General features: G+C 40.9%; 1 protein-coding gene across 5 annotated transcripts in view; it reads right to left on the bottom strand.

Annotated features, from left to right (window-relative positions):
- The window catches only part of MCF2 (MCF.2 cell line derived transforming sequence), a 74,324-nt gene that overhangs the window by 16,955 nt on the left and 35,576 nt on the right, over positions 1-21,793 (bottom strand). For 3 of the 5 annotated variants that reach the window (XM_038417080.2, XM_038417082.2, XM_038417083.2), the window contains exons 12-26: positions 20,932-21,020; positions 18,377-18,443; positions 16,294-16,409; positions 16,113-16,182; positions 15,499-15,591; positions 14,898-14,990; positions 12,876-13,001; positions 11,728-11,949; positions 7,846-7,938; positions 6,500-6,578; positions 6,179-6,220; positions 5,808-5,871; positions 4,895-5,001; positions 4,653-4,765; positions 2,384-2,496 (exon numbers count right to left, since the gene is read on the bottom strand). In XM_038417080.2, the coding sequence (XP_038273008.1) occupies positions 2,384-2,496; positions 4,653-4,765; positions 4,895-5,001; positions 5,808-5,871; positions 6,179-6,220; positions 6,500-6,578; positions 7,846-7,938; positions 11,728-11,949; positions 12,876-13,001; positions 14,898-14,990; positions 15,499-15,591; positions 16,113-16,182; positions 16,294-16,409; positions 18,377-18,443; positions 20,932-21,020 (1,487 nt within the window). The remainder of the gene's footprint in view (positions 1-2,383; positions 2,497-4,652; positions 4,766-4,894; positions 5,002-5,807; positions 5,872-6,178; positions 6,221-6,499; positions 6,579-7,845; positions 7,939-11,727; positions 11,950-12,875; positions 13,002-14,897; positions 14,991-15,498; positions 15,592-16,112; positions 16,183-16,293; positions 16,410-18,376; positions 18,444-20,931; positions 21,021-21,793) is intronic. The other 2 variants (XM_043492442.1, XM_038417084.2) reach the window with 1 other exon arrangement.

Below are 21,793 nucleotides of genomic sequence, written 5' to 3'. Positions count from 1 at the left end.
TAAAGCACCCACCATCATTATTTAGGCGCCATTGAACTCAATGGGCCTAATCAAACATTTATAGGATTGAGGCAACAAGCATTAGGCACCTGTGTTTGAAAATTTGGATCTTAATATTTCCATGTCTGTCAAATACTTTATTTAATAAGGTGTTAAAATATGACATCTTGATCAGCTGATCTGTGTTTAGATGGTCTCATTCATGTTTGGAAATTCACTACACAATAAATTAAACCTATTCTGTGCTAACAATAGATAACAGTTTTTCCATTCATTCCTCCTCATGATTCCCCTGTGAGATCGGTAAGAGAGCTTATGCAACTTGTCTAAGGCCACAGAGAGATGCAGCGTCAGAGTCAGGAGGAGAACTCGCATCCTTTGTTCCCTAGCTCCCATCCTTTGTTCAGAGTATGTCTCTCTATCATTTAGCCTTGCATGTCACAGTCATTCCTGAGCAGTGCAGCATCATTTAGTCCAATGTATACTTGCCATTTTTACCTTTTTTCCCCTCAAGTCTAATACTACATATCCATGATCAAAACAGGTGCTTACAGGTCTTGTGGTTAAAGCACTGGACTGAGACCCAACAGATCAGGGACCGACTCCAGGCTCTGCCACTGATTTCTTGTGTGACCTTGGCCAAGTGACTTAATCTTTCTGTGCCTTAGTTCCCCATCCATAAAACAGGCCGAGGCCTTTTGCTTCCAACCTCCATCCCCACAGAAGGCCCTGCAACTGAAGATAAAGGAGAATCTCCATTAGCTGTCACACTGCTAGAACTCACTGTGAGCCACTAGAGATCTGTAGTGTACATTCACAGTAGCCAGTCTCTGTGACACAGTGTCGCTAAAATCACCATGGGAATTGGTGATTGCTCAAAAAAACCCCACCCACTTCAATGCTTTGTATATTGATGTTTCTAATGTTCAATTTAATTTCCCTTACAATACAACAAATGCAGATTTGGGCCAGGAATCCTCTAATGGGCAATGTGTGTCTGCATATTTAGAATCTGGTCACTGCACCCCTCCAATTCAAATTTCTCATAATAGCACAATCTCCATCCCCATGAAAATATATTAAATGATGCAGCTTGCTTTCATACCAGGACTCAAGGAAAGGCTCTGAGGGCTGACTGACAAGAGCCAGGTAACAAATCAACCTGAAAAAGGAAAAGCAGCCAGACCGTAGGCCAAATTATGAGAGGGCATCATGCCCTCCGAGCTAATAAGCGTAATGGTTTGACATGCAGGACATCAGATATGGTAATTTCCTAGGCAGTATTCCCAGCTGAAAGCAGAGAGCCAGCTGTTAATCCTTACCTTGCAAGCCAAACTCAAAGTTTCCCTGAGCCAATGGCTCATTGGGCTGACATGCTTAAGGCACATCAGTTTCATAGCCAACAGTACACAAGGGAGTGATGTGATCGGCATCACGTCCAACTGTCTTTGCAAGCCACTGCTTTAAATAAAGCCAAAAGATGACACTATCGCTGTTCATTAGTTAACACTTGCAAAACAATTTGAAGAAAAAAAGAAGCCTTGTAATTGCTAAGTGCTATTATTAATTGCCCCAGAGGAACAAGACCCAGAGCTGAGCTGCAGAGGACAGGGAGAGGACAAAGGCAAAGAGCAGTCATTCACACCATGGCTTCAAACAGAAACATCAGGTGTTTAAAAAGGTCTCTCTCACAACGTGTTTGATTTTACGTTATTCCCTCAAGCTGGGAAGGGAAGGGAAACGTAACCACAATTTCCAGGTCAATAAGAATGGAATACACCATTTGTAAGAAGAAAAGGAGTACCTGTGGCACCTTAGAGACTAACAAATTTATTAGAACATAAGCTTTCGTGAGCTACAGCTCACTTCATCGGATGCATCTGATGCTGTAGCTCACGAAAGCTTATGCTCTAATAAATTAGTTAGTCTCTAAGGTGCCACAAGTACTCCTTTTCTTTTTGTGAATACAGACTAACACGGCTGCTACTCTGAAACCATTTGTAAGGAGTCTAAGGGTCTGGCTATACTCAGTCAATGGGCGTGACTGCAGCTCAGGTAGACAAAGCTGAGCTAGCTCTAATGTAGCTAGCTCAGATATCAGAGCAGTGAGGCTACGACAGCATGGACTTCAAAGCACACTGTACAAGTCCCCCTCCCCCACAAAACTCTAGGTAATTATTCAGGCCGCTTCACTAATCTAGATGTCTACTCAAGCTGCAATAGCTCCCCATGATTGCAGTTTAGACCTATGCTAATTCTGTAGTTTCCAGTAGAGTACACACACTAACAAAGGTACACCAGATATATTCCGAGTTAAGCAAGATTGAGCATAGTTACCTTGTAGGTTCCTGGAGGTAAGATAAAAGAATTCTAAAATACTTACCATTGCCCTTCCCCGTCCTCATGCAAAAGTTGAATTACATCCCCGTTTTTAACCAGCACGTCCTCCGATCCTCTTTTCTTGCAGTCTGCTAGGGCTTTATATTTTCCTGGAGACTAACATTAAAAAAAAATTACTTCACAAGAACTCTGTTCTACAACATGGTGTAATTAATTTTTTAACAGTCTTTATTCCTGGCTGCTGTGGGGAAAGTGGTACCCTTCTTGGTTTATGTATAATAATAAACAATCATGCAACAATGTTGGAGATAAGTATTCATATGCAACCTGCTTTCTTAACACTTCTATAAACAAATTATTTTTATCTACAAAAAACAATTACTGTAATACATGCAGCAACTGATAACATGCTATTAAAGTCAAATTAAGTGGTGCTGAGAACTACTTTTTTTCTTGTTCCTGAATACAATTAGTAGCGAGAAGAAAAATGATGCTTTTTCTCCTTCTGATATTGTTGTGACTTCCATGTCTTTGTTTTGTTTTTTTTTCTGTACATCAAGTGAACATTTATGGCACTAGTGCTGCAAGTTGTAGAGAGTGCTCAAATGTGCTTTAGATACTGATGCAATTCGAGGTCCTGATCTCAGGCTGTGCTCTGTTCCCCTTGGCTAGCACTCACACAATAACAAAAAAATATTAATAGGAAAAAATTCACTGAGGTCAGATTGAATCCTCCCACCCCAATGCTGCTTGGGAAAAAAAACTCGCTCAAAATTGTTTTAAACTGGGGAACAGTAGAGGAGACAAGCAGGGACGTGTTTACACCCTAGACGCTTGCATGCTTCTGCTGGTATGCCATCAGGGCCAAGAGCTCTCTTATTTTTCATGTGGTCCAATGCTTCCTCAATGACTACTTCTAGGACTGATGCCATCAGATCCTGGTTTGGTTTTTATCATAAAGTCATGGGTCTCTTGGATTCTCTTCATTAAGAAGCCTTTCAAAGTAATTTCTCCGCCATTCCTTAATTTGGTCTCATTGATTAACATGATGCTTTTTTTCCTTCTGGTACTGTTTCCACTTTCATCTTTAGTGACTTGATCTTACCAATATCTTTACTTCTCTTATTGCCAGTTTGTATATTTCCTTCTCATCCTGCTTTGTTTCAAGATGGACATATAAGCCCTCCACAGCTCTAGCCTCAGTGGCTGCCACCTCTTTCTTCATTTTATACTCTTGAAAATCCTGCGGTTGGAGCGTTGCTTGACAAAGTTTAAACATTTTTTTCTCCTTGATGCCCTCTCACACTTTATCATTCCACCACCAGATCTAACTGGAGAAAAAGACTCTCACTTTTGTTTCACCATTCTCGAGTTTTGCTTGCAATACGATTCTGCCATTGATTCATATTTTCTCTGAACCCTTCTAAAGAGATCTTTCCCAACACTTTCATTTTAAACTCCTTGCTAACTTCGTTAAGCTTCCACCACTGGTTTTCTGTACTGCTTTGGACTATTTTCTTCTCATGTATATGTTTCCAGAGTCAAGAACCAGCAAGTCTATGCTGAGCTGCAATGTTTTCCCTTGAGATGACCTGACAGGTTTTTGATGTTCTTCAGCTCAGTTTGGCTTATCAGGAAGTAACCTATCTGCACCCTCAGCCTTTCACTCTTGTAGGTAATCAAATGTTCTTCCTTCCTAGGGAAGAGTGTATTAATGACTACCAAATCACATGTCTGAGTGTACTGAAAGACAGTTTCCCCTTCCTTGTTCTTATGTCCAAATCCATGGCTGCTATGGTACATTTGGAAGCATTTACTGTCTCTCTCCAGTGCCCAGTAAGGTCAGCTCCAATTATGACTTTTCATTTTTTATCACTTTGTGCAGAACCATGTCCATTTTCCCCAGAAATCCTTTTTCTTGTTTGCCACATCCCACTTAGGGTTCATATGCACATATAACATTTAGGGGGGCATTTTCAAGAGCTAGCGTAACCAAAATGTATCCAATATACAAAGACAAGGTCAGTGAGGTAATATCTTTTATTAGACCAGCTTCTGTTGGTGAGAGAGACAAGCTTTCAAGTTTACACAGAGCTCTTCTTCAGGTTACCAACAGATAAAAGATATTACCTCACCCACCTTGTCTCCCTAATATCCTGGGACCACCTTGGCTACAACAACACTGCATACACCAATACACAGAAAGCATAAGCAAATACAGATTTTAACAAAAAGAGAAGTCTTATAGTGGATATCCCCAGACACACTATTTAGTGCCCTTAAAATAAAGCATTTTTTTATGCATCACTAACCAACTGGCTTCCATCTTCTTCTTCTGTGTCTGAGCAATTAGAAAGGTAACTGTTGCTGGACCAGTCCTCAAGCCCTTCACAGATTTCCACAGATTGTGACATTCTCGACCAACCTGCAAGAAAATGTGTTACTTAGGGCCCTAGTTTAAATAACTGATATATTTTTCGGCTGTTGGTTTGGAATATAACATATTGCAGTGTAATATTATGCATGCAGAAAGATCTTGCAAACTTGTACATACTTTGCTTTGGCTTGTTCTGTGGCGATGAGCTGATACGATCCAACATTATAGGACTGGTGCGTTCAGAATCATTTTCTTCGGAGCTTATGGAGGCTCTATGCTGCTTTCTGAAACGTATAAAAGAAATGTGTCATTGTTTTAATTTTCAAATATTGGTGAAGTCTGTTCAGTTTGGCAAGCGAAGGATCTAAGCAGGTACTACAAGGTGCATTTGAATACATCACTGACTATAGTGGCATATAGTCTCAATGTGGGGGGAAGGGGCAGAGAACAAACACAGCTAAAGCAATTGCTTCTCAAAGCGCAAGCACCACCTTAGCTGTAGATTTCTTCTGACTGCACCCTACCTGCTGAGATTATAGGAAATGTCCCTCTGCATGCAAAACTCAGAGTTATTTTCTATGGGAGTTCTGTGCACCAATCAATATGGACTTCCTGTGGATGTTTTCAGCAGAGGGTGAGAAGCACAGCACAGAATTCACAGCTGAGGGGATGAAGAGGTGGGTTGGCTTTAAGTCACTCTGGGTGCCTTTCTAAGCTATGGCAGCTTCTTCAGCACTGCCCGGAACCACCGCAGCACTGCATGCAGTAGCTTCATCCCCAACACGCCCCTCCTTCATCCCCAACACGCTGCGTTCCTATGCCAGGGCTTGCAAGGAGGTCCTCAAGAGACAGCCTTACGGCTGTTTTCCACAGTGCTGCACCAGTGGAATCCTCTCTAGCTGGATCTGGGGCTTTTAGGGCCCCTCTCCACTTTTCCAGCCCTTTTGCATGGCATGAGGGGGCCAGAGTGGGGGCGAAGTGCTCACCCAGAGAGTGCCCAAAAGGCTCTGGATTTGCATATGTATTTTAAATAGTGAACATAGTGAATGATTTTTTTTCCCCCCACATCTGTAGAGCTCATCTGACTTACCCATCACTCAGCTGAGGGGAAAGTTGAATCTGGTCTGTAAACAAACTGTATGGTTTCTTCTCAACTGTGAGTAGGTTGCAAATACTGTGTTAGTTTAACGTCATTTGTTAAATCACTCAAAGTCATCACCCACTCAAAACAGACAAAGTGTTACTTCAAACACCAGACTTCTTTGCACAAATCAGTGCTTTTTTTTTTTCTTTAAGGCAAAGTAGAGCCTCATTAATTTGCACTAGTAACTGCAGATTAGTTGGATTACCAATTTTTGCAAATTGGAGAGAGTTAGTCTTTGATTCAGCATGGTCTGTTAGTAGGCATCCCAACTGTACACGTGCAAGTAGTCCACTAAAGTCAAGGGATTACTCATGTACCTAAAATGAGGCAGGTGCTGAAGTAGCTTGCTGAATAAGGGCCTAAGAGAACAAATAAGAAATTTTAATATATCAAGATGCTAACATCAAAAAAGGATAATTTTGATTTATTTTCCACAAGGGTAATTTGCTTTTACTTATAATAATACTGCCTATTATGCTAGTATATGCACTATAACATTTTTCTTAAAAGTAATGAAATATCAATAATAGGAGACATACTATTTCTCTGGTGAGAATGACTGGGTTGGCAGATTAGCAATGTGAGCATCAGAAAGGCTCTGCTGTAGTGAACACCATCAGGAAATTGTTCAAATGTACCTTTTATAAGCTCCTGCTGCTTGAACAAAATTTTTCTCATTTCACTTAACCACGCCATCTTCACATCTACTGTTGGGGCCTGAAAGAGGAGAAATATTTGAAATTTGGTGGCTTTTATGAATCCTCCGTTATAAAATTGAGTTGAGCCTCAGTTATCTAAACTGTAATTATCCAAAAATCCCTATTATCCAAAGCAGGATTATAGCCTCTGATGACTATTAATTATATTTAAAATGTTCCCAAGTCCCCAAAATTATTTAAAGTTCTCCATTACATTCAGATAGCAAAGGTTGTACTGTAAATGGAAATCATGTAGAGCTTATCACAATACAAGGGATGCAGTCAAAAGTACATGGGCATGTCTCATTAAATCTTTTTCCAAAATACCCAAAGGCAAAACCTGCTTACAAATAAACAGCTACCACATTTCAAATGAACAACAGAGCTGGTTCAGAATTCTAAGGCAACACCACACACATTTCAAAAGACAAGCTTGTTGTGATCAGACACAACAGTCTGCATGTATTGTCTCCACTACTCGACCTACACACCCATAGATATACAGCCACAAATATAGGCTGAAATCCTATGAAATCATTGGGAGTTTTGTCATTGACTTCAATGGAGTCAGGATTTCACCCAGAGAGTTAATAAAATTCTCTTCAAATACAAATAAAAAGTTTGAAAGAAAGCTGTGTCACATCTTGCAATGACATTTCAGTGCGACCGTGTGTTTTGGAAGGGGTATCAATTAAAGGTGGGTGGGAAACTGACTTCTAGTTCTGCGAAAAAATTTGAATCAGGACAAAATCAGGACATCGCTCCTCCTCAAAAATCTGCAAAATTAGGTTTTGGACGCAGTGAAAGGTTCCGAAGCAGGAATGGTTCCCAAATGGAACATACTCCCTGGGAGCCTTGGATCCAAGGCAGCCTGTCTGGGAAGATGCTAAGAAGCTCAGGAACCAGGGCTCTCAGGGCTGCCAGGCCTGTTCCAGACCAATACTAGTATCCATGTTTATTGATTTAAGGTACAGTTTCCCCAATATTCCTGTGGCATGGGGATTTTCTTAACATTATACTCTGCAGTTTATGTTCTTAATCTTAAGCATGGCCCACTGCAGATGCCACTAAACAAAGGCAATGAAAGAACCTATTCTATTAATCTACTGGATCATTATCAGGCTAGTAGAGCAGCGAGGGATCTGAACAGAAACGGTCCACACACATTTGCCAGCCAGAGTTCCCAGTTCACATGGAGACAGGCAATTCTCAGCTGAATGTCCACCAGTTTAAACAGCACTATGAGGATATAAAAACAAACATGGCATTTTAAAAAAATCACACACCTGCACAACATACACCTCCTCTCGTCCGCTGTACCAGATCTCAAATTTTCGATGATCCCCCTTCACGTTTTCAGTGATTCCAACCGCATTCATCTGTTTAAAAAGAATCACATGTACTTTTACTCTAATCTGAAAACCAAATGTCTTCACATTGTGTTCATCTTAAACAATCCCCTACTTCCCCCCCATACCCACAAATTAACAAAGCTCATCAAAAATGTTTATTTTCAGTAGTGACTGAAAGTGGTTATCTACAGTTGTTCACACTGGGCATTTTGTTTAACAGTTTGTAACATCTATAGAAGGTTTCTTGGAGCTAGCCGTGCACCTCTGGGGACTTTCCATAACATTCGTGGATCAGTGGGAGTGATTTAGAAGAGGGATCACAGGCCTGAGTCTCAGGCCTTCTCCACAGTGTGTGTATCAACTTCCCACTGAGAACAACCCCAACACTCTCCTCATTTCAGACACAGCATCCAAGTGTCAGGGCAGTTCTGCTTTTCACCCAGGTCTACCGCTAAAGGCCAACATTTCTGAGAGGAAGAGGGATGTACAACTTGAGCTACCTTGGGCAGCTGGGAGAGCTCAGCAACTCTGAAAATCAGGCCGAAAGCTGGGCACCCAAAACCAAAACCAGTTTTGACAATTTGGCTGGAGGGGACCGAAGCACAAAGAGATCATGTGACTTGTACAAAGACAAACAGAGCCAGTGACTCAACTAGGATTAAAACCCTAAAGAGGTCTAGCCGCCAAGGAAGCCTCTACTCTATCTCTTAAACATACCACCAGATTACTGCCTCACCAGCAACGGATACTAAGCAATATTTTAATACCAGGCTTATTCCTCTAATGTGCATTAATATGCTTCTTGATCGCATTTACAGCACAAGGTGCTAGGAATTGATAGCTAATAATTAGAGCAGAGGTGGGCAAACTATGGCTCCCGGGACCATCCTGCCCAGCTCTTGAGCTCCCAGCCGTGGAGGGTAGCCCCCGGCCCCTCCCCCACAGCCTCAGCTCGCCATGCTGCCAGCCCTCTGGGCGGTGGGGCTGCGAGCTGCTGCCGGGCAGCGCGGCTGCAAGAGCCGCCAGCCTGTCCCAGGGCTCTAGACCGCGCAGTGGCGGTGTGTTTGCTAGTCCTGGTGTTCTGAGCAGCATGGTAAGGGGGCAGGGAGCAGGGTTGGATAAGGGGCAGGGGGTCCCGCGGTGCAGTCAGGAGACATTGAACAGGGGTCGGAGGTTCTGAGCGGGGGGCAATCAGGGGGCAGAGGTGTGGATAGGGATCGGGGCAGTTAGGGGACAGGGAGCAGGGGGGGTTGGATAGCGGGTGGGTGTCAGCAGTCAGGGGACGGTCAAGGGACAAGGAGCAGGAGGGGTTGGATGGGTCAGGGGTTCTGAGGGGTGCAGTCAGGGGACAGGAAGTGAGAGGGGGCTGATAGGGGGTGGGGGCCAGGCTATTTGGGGAGGCACAGCCTTCCCTACCCAGCCCGCCATACAGTTTCAGAACTCCAGAGTTTGCTGTGAACTTCTGAGAAAGCATTTACCCCTGGACGCAGAAAAGGAATATCAGTGAACAAGTCTTCTCTAATGTCTCTTTTCTGGGTCATATTCCACTGGTTCGGTGCCAAATTGGACCTGTTTTACAATATTCTGCATGCCTGTACTGAAGAACAGGGTCGAGTTTTCAAAAGGTGCCTCAACCCAGCCTCCATTTGCTCTCCTACAATTGTGTGTATATAAAAATACCCGTGTTCAAGAAACATGCACACTAAAACCTGCTGCAATGCAGTTAGTACTCTCAGCACACACAGAGATAAATAGAAACCCATTCTGGAAAGTTTTGGCCCACATTGTACAGTGCCATAATGCTGCAAAAAGCCAGATCTAGCTCCATTTTTTTTTAAATTAAAAAAATACAAGAGCTGAGAATTTTTTTCCTAAATGATTCAATTTCTATTATTTATGCATATTTTGGCATATGGATTTGCAAGGTTTTTTTTTTTAAATTTTCTTTTTTTTTTTAAATGAATGGACTCAGATGCCACAAGTGATGGTCTAGAAGATTATATACTGACTCAGGAATAAAGTAGCCAGGAGTAAGTTACTGTAATAGTCTTAAACCAACTCTTCTCAGAAAAGTACTGTATCTGCAGCCATTTAAAGTATTATCCCAAGTCTTACAGATATACAGCTCTCAAATGAAGTTATTCTGATAGATTTCTCAGTTCCACAGCTTCTACTAAATAGATTTCCTAAACTATACATTTCTGAAAAACATTCTTCCTGAGCAAAAAAATGATTCACTACTATCACTAATCAAACAAATTCAGGGCTCCAGAAACACAGTTCTGCCCCTCATGCCGCCAATACAGAAAAGAAAATAATTCTTTTATCACAAATCACTCAGCTCTGCAGCATGAGCAGCTGGAAAGCGAAGCAGACACAGACAAATGTTAAGACTGGCTGAACCCTGGATTTTCTCCTCTGAACAAGGATTCCCCAAGCAGCCACTCTGGAATCTATAAAAGCATTGGAGGTATTTTTCCTACAAGGAAAGAGAAGCTCTCAAGAAACAAAATGATGAAGTTTGGAAAAACAAATAAATACTGAAATAAACGGCCCGGTATTTATTGGTCTCCCACTGCAATTGCTATTGTGCCTATGAGCTGAATAGGCTTGAGAGAGCATAACATATTTAAAGACATTCTGAATAGAGTGAGGGCCTAACTCTCCAAGCCCATCCAAGTCAGTGGGAGTTCCATACATGGAGGCTTATCCTCTAAATACAGATTTGTTCGGCTCTAAAATATGCACATATGATTATTATTCACTAGAGGCTGGGCACTATGCTGGCCAGAGGAGAACATGGCCCCTGCCTGCAGGAGCTTACCACATGGAATGCACTAAGAGGCCCATAGAAAGGGTCCATCTTAAAGGGGCGGGCGCTTTTCAGGATAATGGGAGAGCGATAGCATTTTCACTGATAATGGTTAGCACTTGTGGGCATCATGGAAGCTGGAGCACAATGAGCCCTAAGAAAGGCAGGAAACAGGAGAATGATAGATTGGGGTTTCTCCGACCTTTGCTGACAGCAGGGTCTGTATGTGCCCTGGGATAGCTGTTTACATCGCTTGAGTTCTGTTCTATGCTATTTCCTATTGAAACTTACCTTTTTAGTCGCAGCAAATCCTTGCCAAAGGAGGGAGAGTAGCGAGAGAGGAAGAGGGGTCATCTACTTACCTTCCCAACTACACAGACAATTGGGAAGTTGGGTGATTAGCAGCCATTGCTCAGACATCTCCAGGAATCAGAGGATGCAAGAGCAGGGTGACCTGCTCTGGCCTAAGAACAGAGAAGTCATGGCCTTGCTGTCTTGTTGCCCCAGCAGGGACTGATCTTACCAGAAGGCCTCAAAGCCTTGGCAGTGATTGAGAAGCTTGGGACAATACCTCATTATCCCCGCTGGCTTATAGACAGAGCTTTAATTCAGCAGGATCACATGGCTCAACTACAATTTCCCTGATGCTCAATGGAAGAAGCAAATTCTTGTTTCCCAAAAAACACATCCCTGTCCCTCATGCATGGCTTGCCCAGAGCAAAATTTCATTGACAAAGTGTCATCTGATCTTTGAAACGAAAGACTTGCCTATGATTCTAATTTGGGGTATTGCCCATTCTGTGCTTAGAGAACAAGGGACTTTGTGGCTTTTTAAAGTCAGAAAAGATTTTTTCATTAGGGTGGCAGTAATGCTCTGTACATCATGAGTATTAATAGCTGAGAATGTTACCTTATCTATTGGATAAATAATACTTTCCCAAATCTGAAAGCTACCTGTTTATTACATAAAATGCAATTTCTCATCGTTACTTGGTTTTCCTTACTTTCAAAAAATGCTTAAAACTGTATGCGGAGGTTTTATCATACGCATCTCCATGCTCCTCTCTCTTCTTACAAAACACCAGGGCTTTCTCATACAGGAAGAGGTGCCTCTGCATTGGTTTGAACCTGGCAAGCTCCTTCATTTTTGTAGGGCCTTTTCTGTGTCCTGTCCAAACACTGAACGATCCTTGCATCAATACTTTTCCAAGTTCACTCAAGTCCCCCTGGTAATAACACAGCAAATAAATAATCACCAGTTAAAAATTTAAAACATGCTCTGTAACAGGGTGGTCTGTCCCCTTTAAGGGCAGGTATGGCCCAGGGCCAGCCAACCCTGTCCCAAAGCCAGAGGGACCTAAGATAAGGTCTCTCTGGAAGGATCAGCAGACCAAGCTGGAAATGGGGGCCAATTGCCAGAAGCAATGCACAGACCAAGGAAGGAGGGCTGTAGTTATCCTGTTTCAAGGGGAAGACGTCCACAGGGGGAAGAACTGGGAAGCTGTGGAAACTTATCAGGAGTGATGCACAGCCCAGGAAAGAGGGCTGTGAATAACCTGTTCCAAGTTCACGGGGGGGGGGGGGGGGGGGATTAATCTGAACCCAATTTGTACCTAGGAAAGATCCAAGGGGAAGGATTTTCTGGAGAAAGTAGGGTCTGGAGTGGGACCAGAAGAGCTTCCCTGCTTAGGGGGAACAAGATACCATGACCTGAAGCCTCAGGAAGGACAAGGTTTGAGCCTGGAAGGGTCCAAAGAAACGGTGTTTCAAGAGGATTTAATAAATTAGACCCCAAGAGGGAAATTTTATGAAAAAGCCCTGACAGTGGGTGAGTTATTGGGTGAACCAGTAGGGAAATGGAGATTATGCCATGAAGTGGCTTTGCTCTGAGACTGCACCTGCAACATGCCCTTTGCATGCAAACAAAAAAAGAAAGTGTTTACCCAACTAATGCGATTAGAGGAAAGATCGACACCCAGAAGTGTTTTCCCATCCTATTCATTTTGTAACTGTCTTTTCTATTATACTTTTTAACATCATATTGATTCATTTTAGACTCTACTTATTCCCTATCTTTTTGGACTCTATCCATTCCCACTGAGATGCCCAGAACTTTGGAGTAAAAGGTCTTTCGTTACCCAGATGTACTTACATCATATCCTGTTATTGAAATCTGATGCATAGAGTCATTGACTGATTTTAGTAAATCCAACATTGCAACCAAAGCTTCTTGCAATTCTTTAACTCCATCACAGCTTGTGGTGTATTTTAGCAATTCCTGTAATTAGAAATCAAAGACTATGTTTTCACTTGAATGTAACACATTTCCTCCATTGCCCATGAAATTGCAATAGTTCAGAAGCCAGTGTATCTTTTATTTTGTATCTTGGGGGAAAATGGAACATTTTAAAATGCATTCACTGTTGTATGGAAAACGTGGCACATAAGCACCACATTCACACACAGCTTTTTTCTCGGCTTCATTAAAGACAGTCAGTATTGGTTCCGGGAGGTCATATTCAACTAACCTCCCAGAGTTCTTTGACAATATTGCTGCTGTGATAGATAAAGGACATGCAACCGAGACAGTAGGATTCACACATCAGAGAATAATATTGTAGAAAAAGAGTCAGAACAGTGACTAAAATAAGATACCAAACAGAAGACTACCCTAACAGTGGGAGACCCCAGATAACTATAGATGAAAACCCTTAACAATGGACAGAGGCAATAAGTGAGTAACCAAGGTGTCAGTGTTTAAAAATTGTATTATCCATAATATATACACATACAAAGTTACATTATATAGCTGATCTCTTTCTCTCTCTGTTATAACTTTGTATGTACATTCCCCCCACGTGAGAGGAAGGATAATCCAGTGGTTAGGGTGCTAGCTTGGCACTTGGGAGACTTGAGTTCATTGGCCCACTCTTCCATAGACTTCCTGTGTGACCATGGACAAGTCACTAAGTGTCTCTGTGCCTTGGTTCCCCATCTGTAAAATAGGGACCATGGCCTTTCCCTGTGTCACAGGAGTGTTGCAAGAACAAATACACTAAAGTCTGTGAGGCACTCAGATAATATGGTGATGGCTGCCATAGAAATACCTAAGAAAAAGTAGACATGCCAGTGTGGTAAATTGCATTTATCATGCTCTTTTGACCATCAGATCTACTCATAGTTCCATTTCCTGCAGGATTCTTTCATTCCATATCACTGAGCAGATTCAAACAACCTTTTCCCTCGTAACAATAGTTTGCTATAAATACTTGTTTCCTCCTCCACTATGGAATTTTCCCTCCCCATAGAATTTCTCGTTTTGAAGCCAAGGCTAAGCCGTATTCAGACATGAGCCTATCACAGGTTTAAAGGTTAAGGGGCTGGGAAGAGGGAGATATTGGGTTGGTGGCTTTGTTCACATTGTGTAAAGAATGCCGGACAGTAAAATTCAGGTATTTGGGGTTCTTCTTCCTCGTTTCTGATTCAGAAAGTCAGGTCTTGTCTACCTTGGAAAGCTGGAGAACTAGGAGATACCAAGGAAGCGAAACCTGATTCATTAAAAGGAGTCGTCAATTTTAACATTATTTAGTAAAAAACACTCGGGCAAAAAGCTCCCTTTAATAAAAATTCTGTATTTATGTCTATTCAACTCAGGGCTGAAAAAGATCCCAATCTATACTTCTAGGTCATCCAACAAAAATAAGGAAGGTAAGACTTGATATTCCTGATATTTCTAAGGTGGAAAAAAAAACCTAAGCAACTCCTCCCCCTTTATTCAAATGGTCAGGTCTTCTTCAGACATCACAACTGCACACTGCATGAGGGCTTAATGATGGCTGGAATTTTAAGAAGGATCCAATAAGTCACCAGCCACAGAAGTGAAGAGAACAGCATACAAGTCTGCAATTCTGTTGCCAAATAAGTTGCTAAGGGGTACAGTAATAACAAGACATTCTCAGACTTCAGGAGTACATGCTTTGAGTGTTGCCCTCAGCATACGCCAGACATAAAAGAGAATTTAAAACTCTCCAACAGCCATCAGCAATGTCCTAGATTTAAGACCTAAGCATTCCTGGTGATGGCTAGTGAATAGCCATTAGTCTAGACCTCCCCTCCGTTCCTTGTGCTTTAAAAAAAAAAAAAAAAAAAAAAAAAAAGAAGGACATATGAATACCTTCAAAAGCAACTGGTATTTTGTCAAACGTTGTACTGGCTTGAGCAAATAGGAATCCAGCCCAAGTCTGTGTTCTAATTTTCTTTGGCATTCCTGTAACAATAAAATAGCATAAAGTAAACATGCAGACAAATGTATAACAAGATTCAATGGTTGAAAGTTGAAGCCAGCCAAATTTGGACGGGAAATAAGGCACAATTTTTTTTTAACAGTGACGGCAATCAACCATTGGGACAAGTTACTAAGGATTGTGTAGGATTCTCCATCATTGGCAAGTTTAAAAAAAAATCCAGTTTTGATTGAAAAGATATGCTCTAGTTCAAACAGGAATTATTGTAGTGAAGTTCTCTGGGTTGTGTTACACAGGTCAGACCACATGATCACAATTGTTCTATCCAGCCTTGAAATCTATGAATAGGATGCACAATAATTTACTCTTCTACATGCCATATGTTTAAGTAACTGCAGTGGATATTAATGGGGATTTCCCACATGGATAGAATGGAGAATAAGGTTGCAATGTTGAGGACATGAATGTTGCATTTTGCAAAAATAATTCACCCAGGCTAACGTATGCTTTGCACATGAATAATTAGCATACTTGAAAGAAGGTGCTTTCTGAACACTGCCTCCACAGAGATTCCGACCGGGGTTTGTTCTGACAATATTTCTCATACATCTGAAAATCTTCTCGCTGCAAGAAGAATAAATAAATCAATTTTAAAATACACGCAGTCTAGTACTTCTTACTTAAGACAACTGTAAGGCAGAATAAGGTGAGCACCAAATGCCCTTCTTAGCTTCTATTTCACTTGCAAATTGGGAGAATATATATTTAAAAAAACCAAGTAGATGGGAAATGAGAGTCACTCCCTAAAATTAGGAGATTCTTACATGGTAGATAGGCCTATTGCCATGCCTGCTGCTTTTTCCTGTACGTTGCTGGACATGTGGGCAAGATACATTTTAGCTCAGATGCTCTGCTTGCTCCCCGGACATGAAGAAGAGCTCTGTGTAGCTCAAAAGTTTGTATCTTCCACCAATACACGTTGGCCAAGTAAAAGATATTACTTCACGTACCTTGTCTCTCTCCCATAAATACAGTGTCCAGTGGTTGCTATTTCATATAGGAAGCATCAAGTTGAGGAATGCTAAGTATCGGGGGGAAATGCAGTTTACAAAGTCAGTTCTAAATACGACAATTGATTCACTAACCCTTTCCAGGAAACAAAGCCCCACTCGCTCTGGTGCTCCAATACAGCTTTCCAGATTGTGTAGGAAAATTCTGAAAGAGGTTAAGGGAGAGACACAATGTGACTGTGAATGCAAGAGCAGCTGAGCAGTCCATTTTTAAGGGGAACTCGTAAAGAAAGGGAATATACAGCTCGTTACTTACTTGTTATGGAAGTCATATATCTCTGGCATATTCCCAAAGAGAACATCCTCTCTGTTTCTCAGGGCAGGCGGCATGAGAATGACCATCGCTGGATTATCCATTTCAGCCCTGTAACCCTGTAGAAGATAGCTGGTATTCATGATTAGGCCTGTATAAGCCTGGTTTATTGCCATATTAAAGACTAGATGGAAAGTTACATGACTAAAATGTATGTGGTTACAAAATGCTACTTTCCTTTCATTTCTTTTTTTAGTCCCCACATCTTCTTGATTTCCCCTTTGAATTCTCCTCGCTTTCAGAGGTTGAGCATTAGTGACATTTGTCTGATGGGGCGGGCTTCACATGGCACTGTTGTTTCATCAGACAGCATGAGGAAGTAACTACAGAGCAACACGAGATGTTCCTGCACCTAGAGTTGAATGTGCTGCTTGTGCTCAGCATCATTCCCTGTATGTGACAGGGCAAGGAGACCAGGCCCAAGTCTGGGAATGGAATTCAGAGCCCTCGCATGGAAGAAAATTGCTCTACTGTTAGGGATCCAGGCTGCCCTCTCGTCTACATATACACATGCATGGCTTTGGTCTGTGTTTACACATGATTTCTGAAACTTTTAGATATACAATAGGAAAAGGCAAGTACCCACATACACACCCATTAAAACATCATTTACTTCAGAGATGTTCTGTATTTTGATAAGACAAACTGCCATTGGCTTCTCTCTATAGTACAACTGAGGGAGAGGTCCTGGAGGAATATTTGTCTTGGTTACACATCTGCTGTTATGACTGCAAGACATAGCTGACAACTTGTTAAGTGGAAAACAATTAAAGATACTCTCACAAGGTCTGATGCGGTGGGAAACTTGTAACAAAGCAAAAGACTGCTAGATATCAAACAACAAAAATCAATGGGCATTTTTTGCTGTTCAACAATACACTCTCGGAACACCAGATCCCTTTTCTCCTTGATTCCTGCTGCCTAAGGTCCCCCTCCCCACTCTGCTTCAGCATCTGCCCCTTGAAATCAACTGCATTTTCCAAAAGGGAATCTGCACTAAGTAACCTGGCAGTGGCACAATGGATATTATTGTACTGTAAATTGTTATATTTTATTAGTAAATTAAAGTATAGCACTCTACCTTAAGGTCACATTAGAACACCATTACAAAAAATATTTATCAATTGTGTAATCCCTGGAAAAAGACTTAACACAAAAGAATAAACTGATCAGAAAAAATGAACAGGGAATGGGCAGAGCCAGAACTTTGAACTGTCCCTGTTTTTGTCTCTGAGCTGGATATATAATTTTTTTGTGAAAAAGATAACAAGTAGCCAGTCTCAGGGACAGCTTCTAACTGCGGATGCAGACACATGAGGTTCCACAGAATTCAATGCGTGCTACACACAACCGATGACAAAATGTGGTCCATATAATGGATCTAGTCAACCAGTTAGGAATAATGAACTCAGTTATATACAACTTCACCTACATCAGCTTTGAAATGTGTCTCTTTTGCACAACTGCTTATTAGCAATGCTGGCATATCTTACATAAAATATGAATTTACTACTGACTTTAAGATGCAACAGGAACATAAATCTTGAGTCAGCTTAATGGAAATCAATCATTTCAGTTTTAATCACCATTACCAGGCCTTGCTATATAAAATGCCATGTCTTGGAAAGAAATTTCAGAAAAACATGAGGGTGGGAGGAGAGAGAGGATTTCAGTCTATCAAGCCAGTATGTTATATATATACACATACAAACATATTCATGTATTTGTGCATATGATCAAATTGCAGCTTATTCTGTATATTTCCTCTCCAACCATTGATAAAATTAGTCACCAAGACATATGTTTGTGAACAGAAGGTTCCCTCCAAATTATAGATTAAAAGATTGTGCACATACTATCTGAATCAAATTAATCATCTGAATCAAAATGATGGGAGAAAAACTCCAGATCACCTGGGATGTGCCAGCAAAGTAGAAATTTACCAAATCACATTTTTGTTTAATTTGCCAGATGCCTTTCAGAAAACACATCAGAGAGCAGAAACGAGGAATTTTAAGTAACTCACCATTAGAACAGTGGACAGTTCCTCTACGTACACTCTCTCTGTTTCTATTAGCTCGTTTATGACATGGCTGAAATAATAATAATTAAAAAAAACAGATTGGAGCATTTCTCATTGTATGTTCGCAGGGTTGAGCCATTGCATTTCAATTTCATGGTAAATATGCCTGACATTAGCCACACTCTAATGATTAGGGGCAGAATGAGTATAGATACAATAGGACAGGTAAATGCGTAAAAGATTAAATCCATCTCAGATCAGAGGGCCATATGCACCTTAAATGCAGAATTAAGGGTTTTGTTTGGACCCTTTGCTCTTTATGTGCATTTTATTTACACTTGGTGAATTCAGAGTGACCATTTAACTGCCTGCATTTTACTGTAAACACCAACTTGGTTGTGTAACAAACCATTAATTTTAATGTGTTCATTTTCTATCAATAAAGTGCAACACCCGAACAGATTACTACATTAAAACTCCTCTTTCTCCTCACTACACATCAAATAATTGGCTGTTCTTAACAAATTTCACTAAAGGATCATTTTCTGAACTGTGTTTTGAGGGGAATTACTATTTTAAAATTCAGACATGGTTTATCTAAGCTTAAAAAAATAGCACCATGTTTTAGCCTTGAAAAAGGATTTTGAACTTCTTAGGCTCTCCCCGTGTTTCCCTAAATGCTGCATGTTCCCAGTTCTTCTGAGCACCAACAAAATCTTGGCCTCATGTTTTCTTGAAGAGTAAAACTTCACCTCTCTAAAATTCCAAATTCTGCTTGATGGATTTCTATAAAGAAGTCCTACAAAAATGATGACTTTTGAGATTTCCATAATTATTTACCAGTTCAGAAGCTTTAGATGTCATTCACCCCCATTCACCATTTTGCCTTCAAGAATTTGTTCTCCTCTGAGAAGAGCCCAAAATCTGAATTAAAGAACTAACTTTTCTGGAACGTAGTTTATAGCAGATTTTTTTTAAATTAGATTTGCAAATCTAAGAGGCAAGCCGATACTTCACAGCTTCTATCTGGAAGAGTTTTGTCTTAGAAGACTCATTTCTTACACTGCTGCCAAAAGGATCTCTCTCCAAGTGAGGCAAACATAGTGCAATCTCAAAAGACTGCATTCAGAACATGGTGAATAGCAAGGGTTTACAGAAGACAACATGGAGGGCTTGTCTACTCTACTGCTTAAATCGATTAATTAATGTTGCTCAGAAGTGTAAAAAAGCCACCTCCCTGAGTGATGCAAGTTGCATCAACCTAGGCATCATCCATGCCAGTGCTAAGTCAACAGGAGTCACTCTCCTGCCAACTCTCCTCACTGAAGTGGAGTAATTATGCTGATGGGAGATACCACAGTGGCATGTGGTAGCGTAGACTAGCTCGGAGGTTGACCCTTGGAAGATGCTACAGTGACTGCTAATCTATGTATGTCTTCTCTAGACTCATTCAACGGAATGGATGTTGTCAACCTCAAAAATGCTGTGGACATACAATGAAAGGACAACACTTTTCCATGTCAGCAGCTCCTTCAAATTCTTTAAACGCACCACGGCTGTGCTCACATCCAAAGAGCATCTTGGTATATTTTAGTAACTTTAAACTCTTGCCTATTCCCTAGGGTTCTTCCAGTTGTGGTACCAGTCTCAGGAGTCTGTCAGCTTGATGCACACTTAAGTAGTATATATAAACTGACTTGCCCTAATCATTTTCATATGGGCAATAAAAAAAAATCGGAAGCCAAATCTATGAACAGGACACACAGAAGCCTGAATAAACCAGCACATGACCATACTAAATGGTGAAAACTGGTGGACACACTGTACACCTGAGGTGCGGAAAGAAAGAAAGAAAGAATAACATGTTCAAGCCATGGCCCAGCCCCCATCCCAAACATGTGCCAGATCATACAGGGAGAGAGAAATTTAACAATGTCCTCAGCATTTCTGGGCCATCTCGGCTCAGCTGCTTGAGTGGACAGACATGTCATATTAGTGGAGGTTCGTTGTTCCTACAGCAGCAAACTTGAGACTGCTTGTCTGTCTCATTCTAGGTCATACCCCTACAACAAAGCCAAACTGGGGAGTTTTAGCTTTGATGGTGGATCTAACAGAAAGATCAAATTGTTAAGGATACTGGGCTTCTATTTCAGGACATTTGTTCATGTGTTTTGCCCAGATGTGAAAACCTGCACTTGTGTTCTATTCACAGACCTTCCCTTTGCTTTCCCTTGCCATGAAATAATCTTTTACAAAGAGCTCCATGAGTCCCCTCTTAATCGCTGGTTTCCCATATTTATTTAAACTACATTGGCACATGCACTTTATTGGTGAGTTTTGATTTTTTACACACCAGCCAAGAGAACTGTTGGACTGAAAATTCCTTTTCCATTGATATAGAGTGCATTTTGAGGATAAGAGTCATCTAATAATTACTATAGTCTTCCTCCTTTTGTGATGCTTCCAACAGAGGTTCTGATTTTGCACTAAGCAGATCTTCTGAACACAAGATATTCTACATCAGGTTCTACTAGGATGATATATGAAACAAAACATACCTTTTTAGAATATCTAAGTTGTCTTCACTTTCTGAAATAAAAGACTGCAAGGAATTCCTTTTTTCTTGATAGTCATGCATTACTTCAATCTAGAATGGAAATGGTACATATCAGAGAGGGCACAAGAGATGGATATGCTTGAGCCAATATCAATCAGCTCAGTTTCTGAAATAAACACAAGAACCTCTGGGGAAGGTTTCCTGGATCAGGATAAGATATGCTGAACTGTGGAACTTCCTTGTAGTATAAGAGAGCTAAAATCAAAAATGACATACTGTGTAAGGAGCTGTCAAACTTTCTCCCAGAAATTCCCTGGCTAGGTTACTGTCTAAAAACATTGGTTACAATGCTTTTTTGTTCTGTGTCTGTACAGTGCCGAGCACAAGAAGATGCTGACCCATGACTGGGCCTCCTAGATTTTATGATAATACAAATAATAATACTCAATTTCATAGTCTACGAATAAATATGTAAGGGCATTATGAGAGAATTTCAGAATCACTGTAAAGACCTGATTAACCCACTGAAGAACGTGGCAAACTTTAAAGGGACTTGGACACATGCGTAGGTGCTTTGCTGAATTGGGGCCTTAGTGGTGATTAATCTTGAATTTCCTATTTCATGAGTAATTTAGACAAATACAGGTAAATGATCAGGATATTGTAATACAATTGTGTAAAATGTATTGCGTACCATATACGTGCAAAGGCCATAGGCAACTATAAGCTGTAATGTATATGAAAAATCAGATAAATTGCTACCTACATAAATAGACTACATATTAAAGTAATAGTTACATAGTAACTAGAATTACAAGTGCCAAATGAACTAAGAATTGCAACAGTGTGTTATATACTGGTAA

This window comes from Dermochelys coriacea, chromosome 9 (genome assembly GCF_009764565.3).
Source record: "Dermochelys coriacea isolate rDerCor1 chromosome 9, rDerCor1.pri.v4, whole genome shotgun sequence".
Classification (NCBI taxonomy): domain Eukaryota; kingdom Metazoa; phylum Chordata; order Testudines; family Dermochelyidae; genus Dermochelys; species Dermochelys coriacea.
The sequence above is the reverse complement of the archived record's forward strand: the minus strand, read 5'-3'. Positions and strand labels throughout refer to the sequence as shown.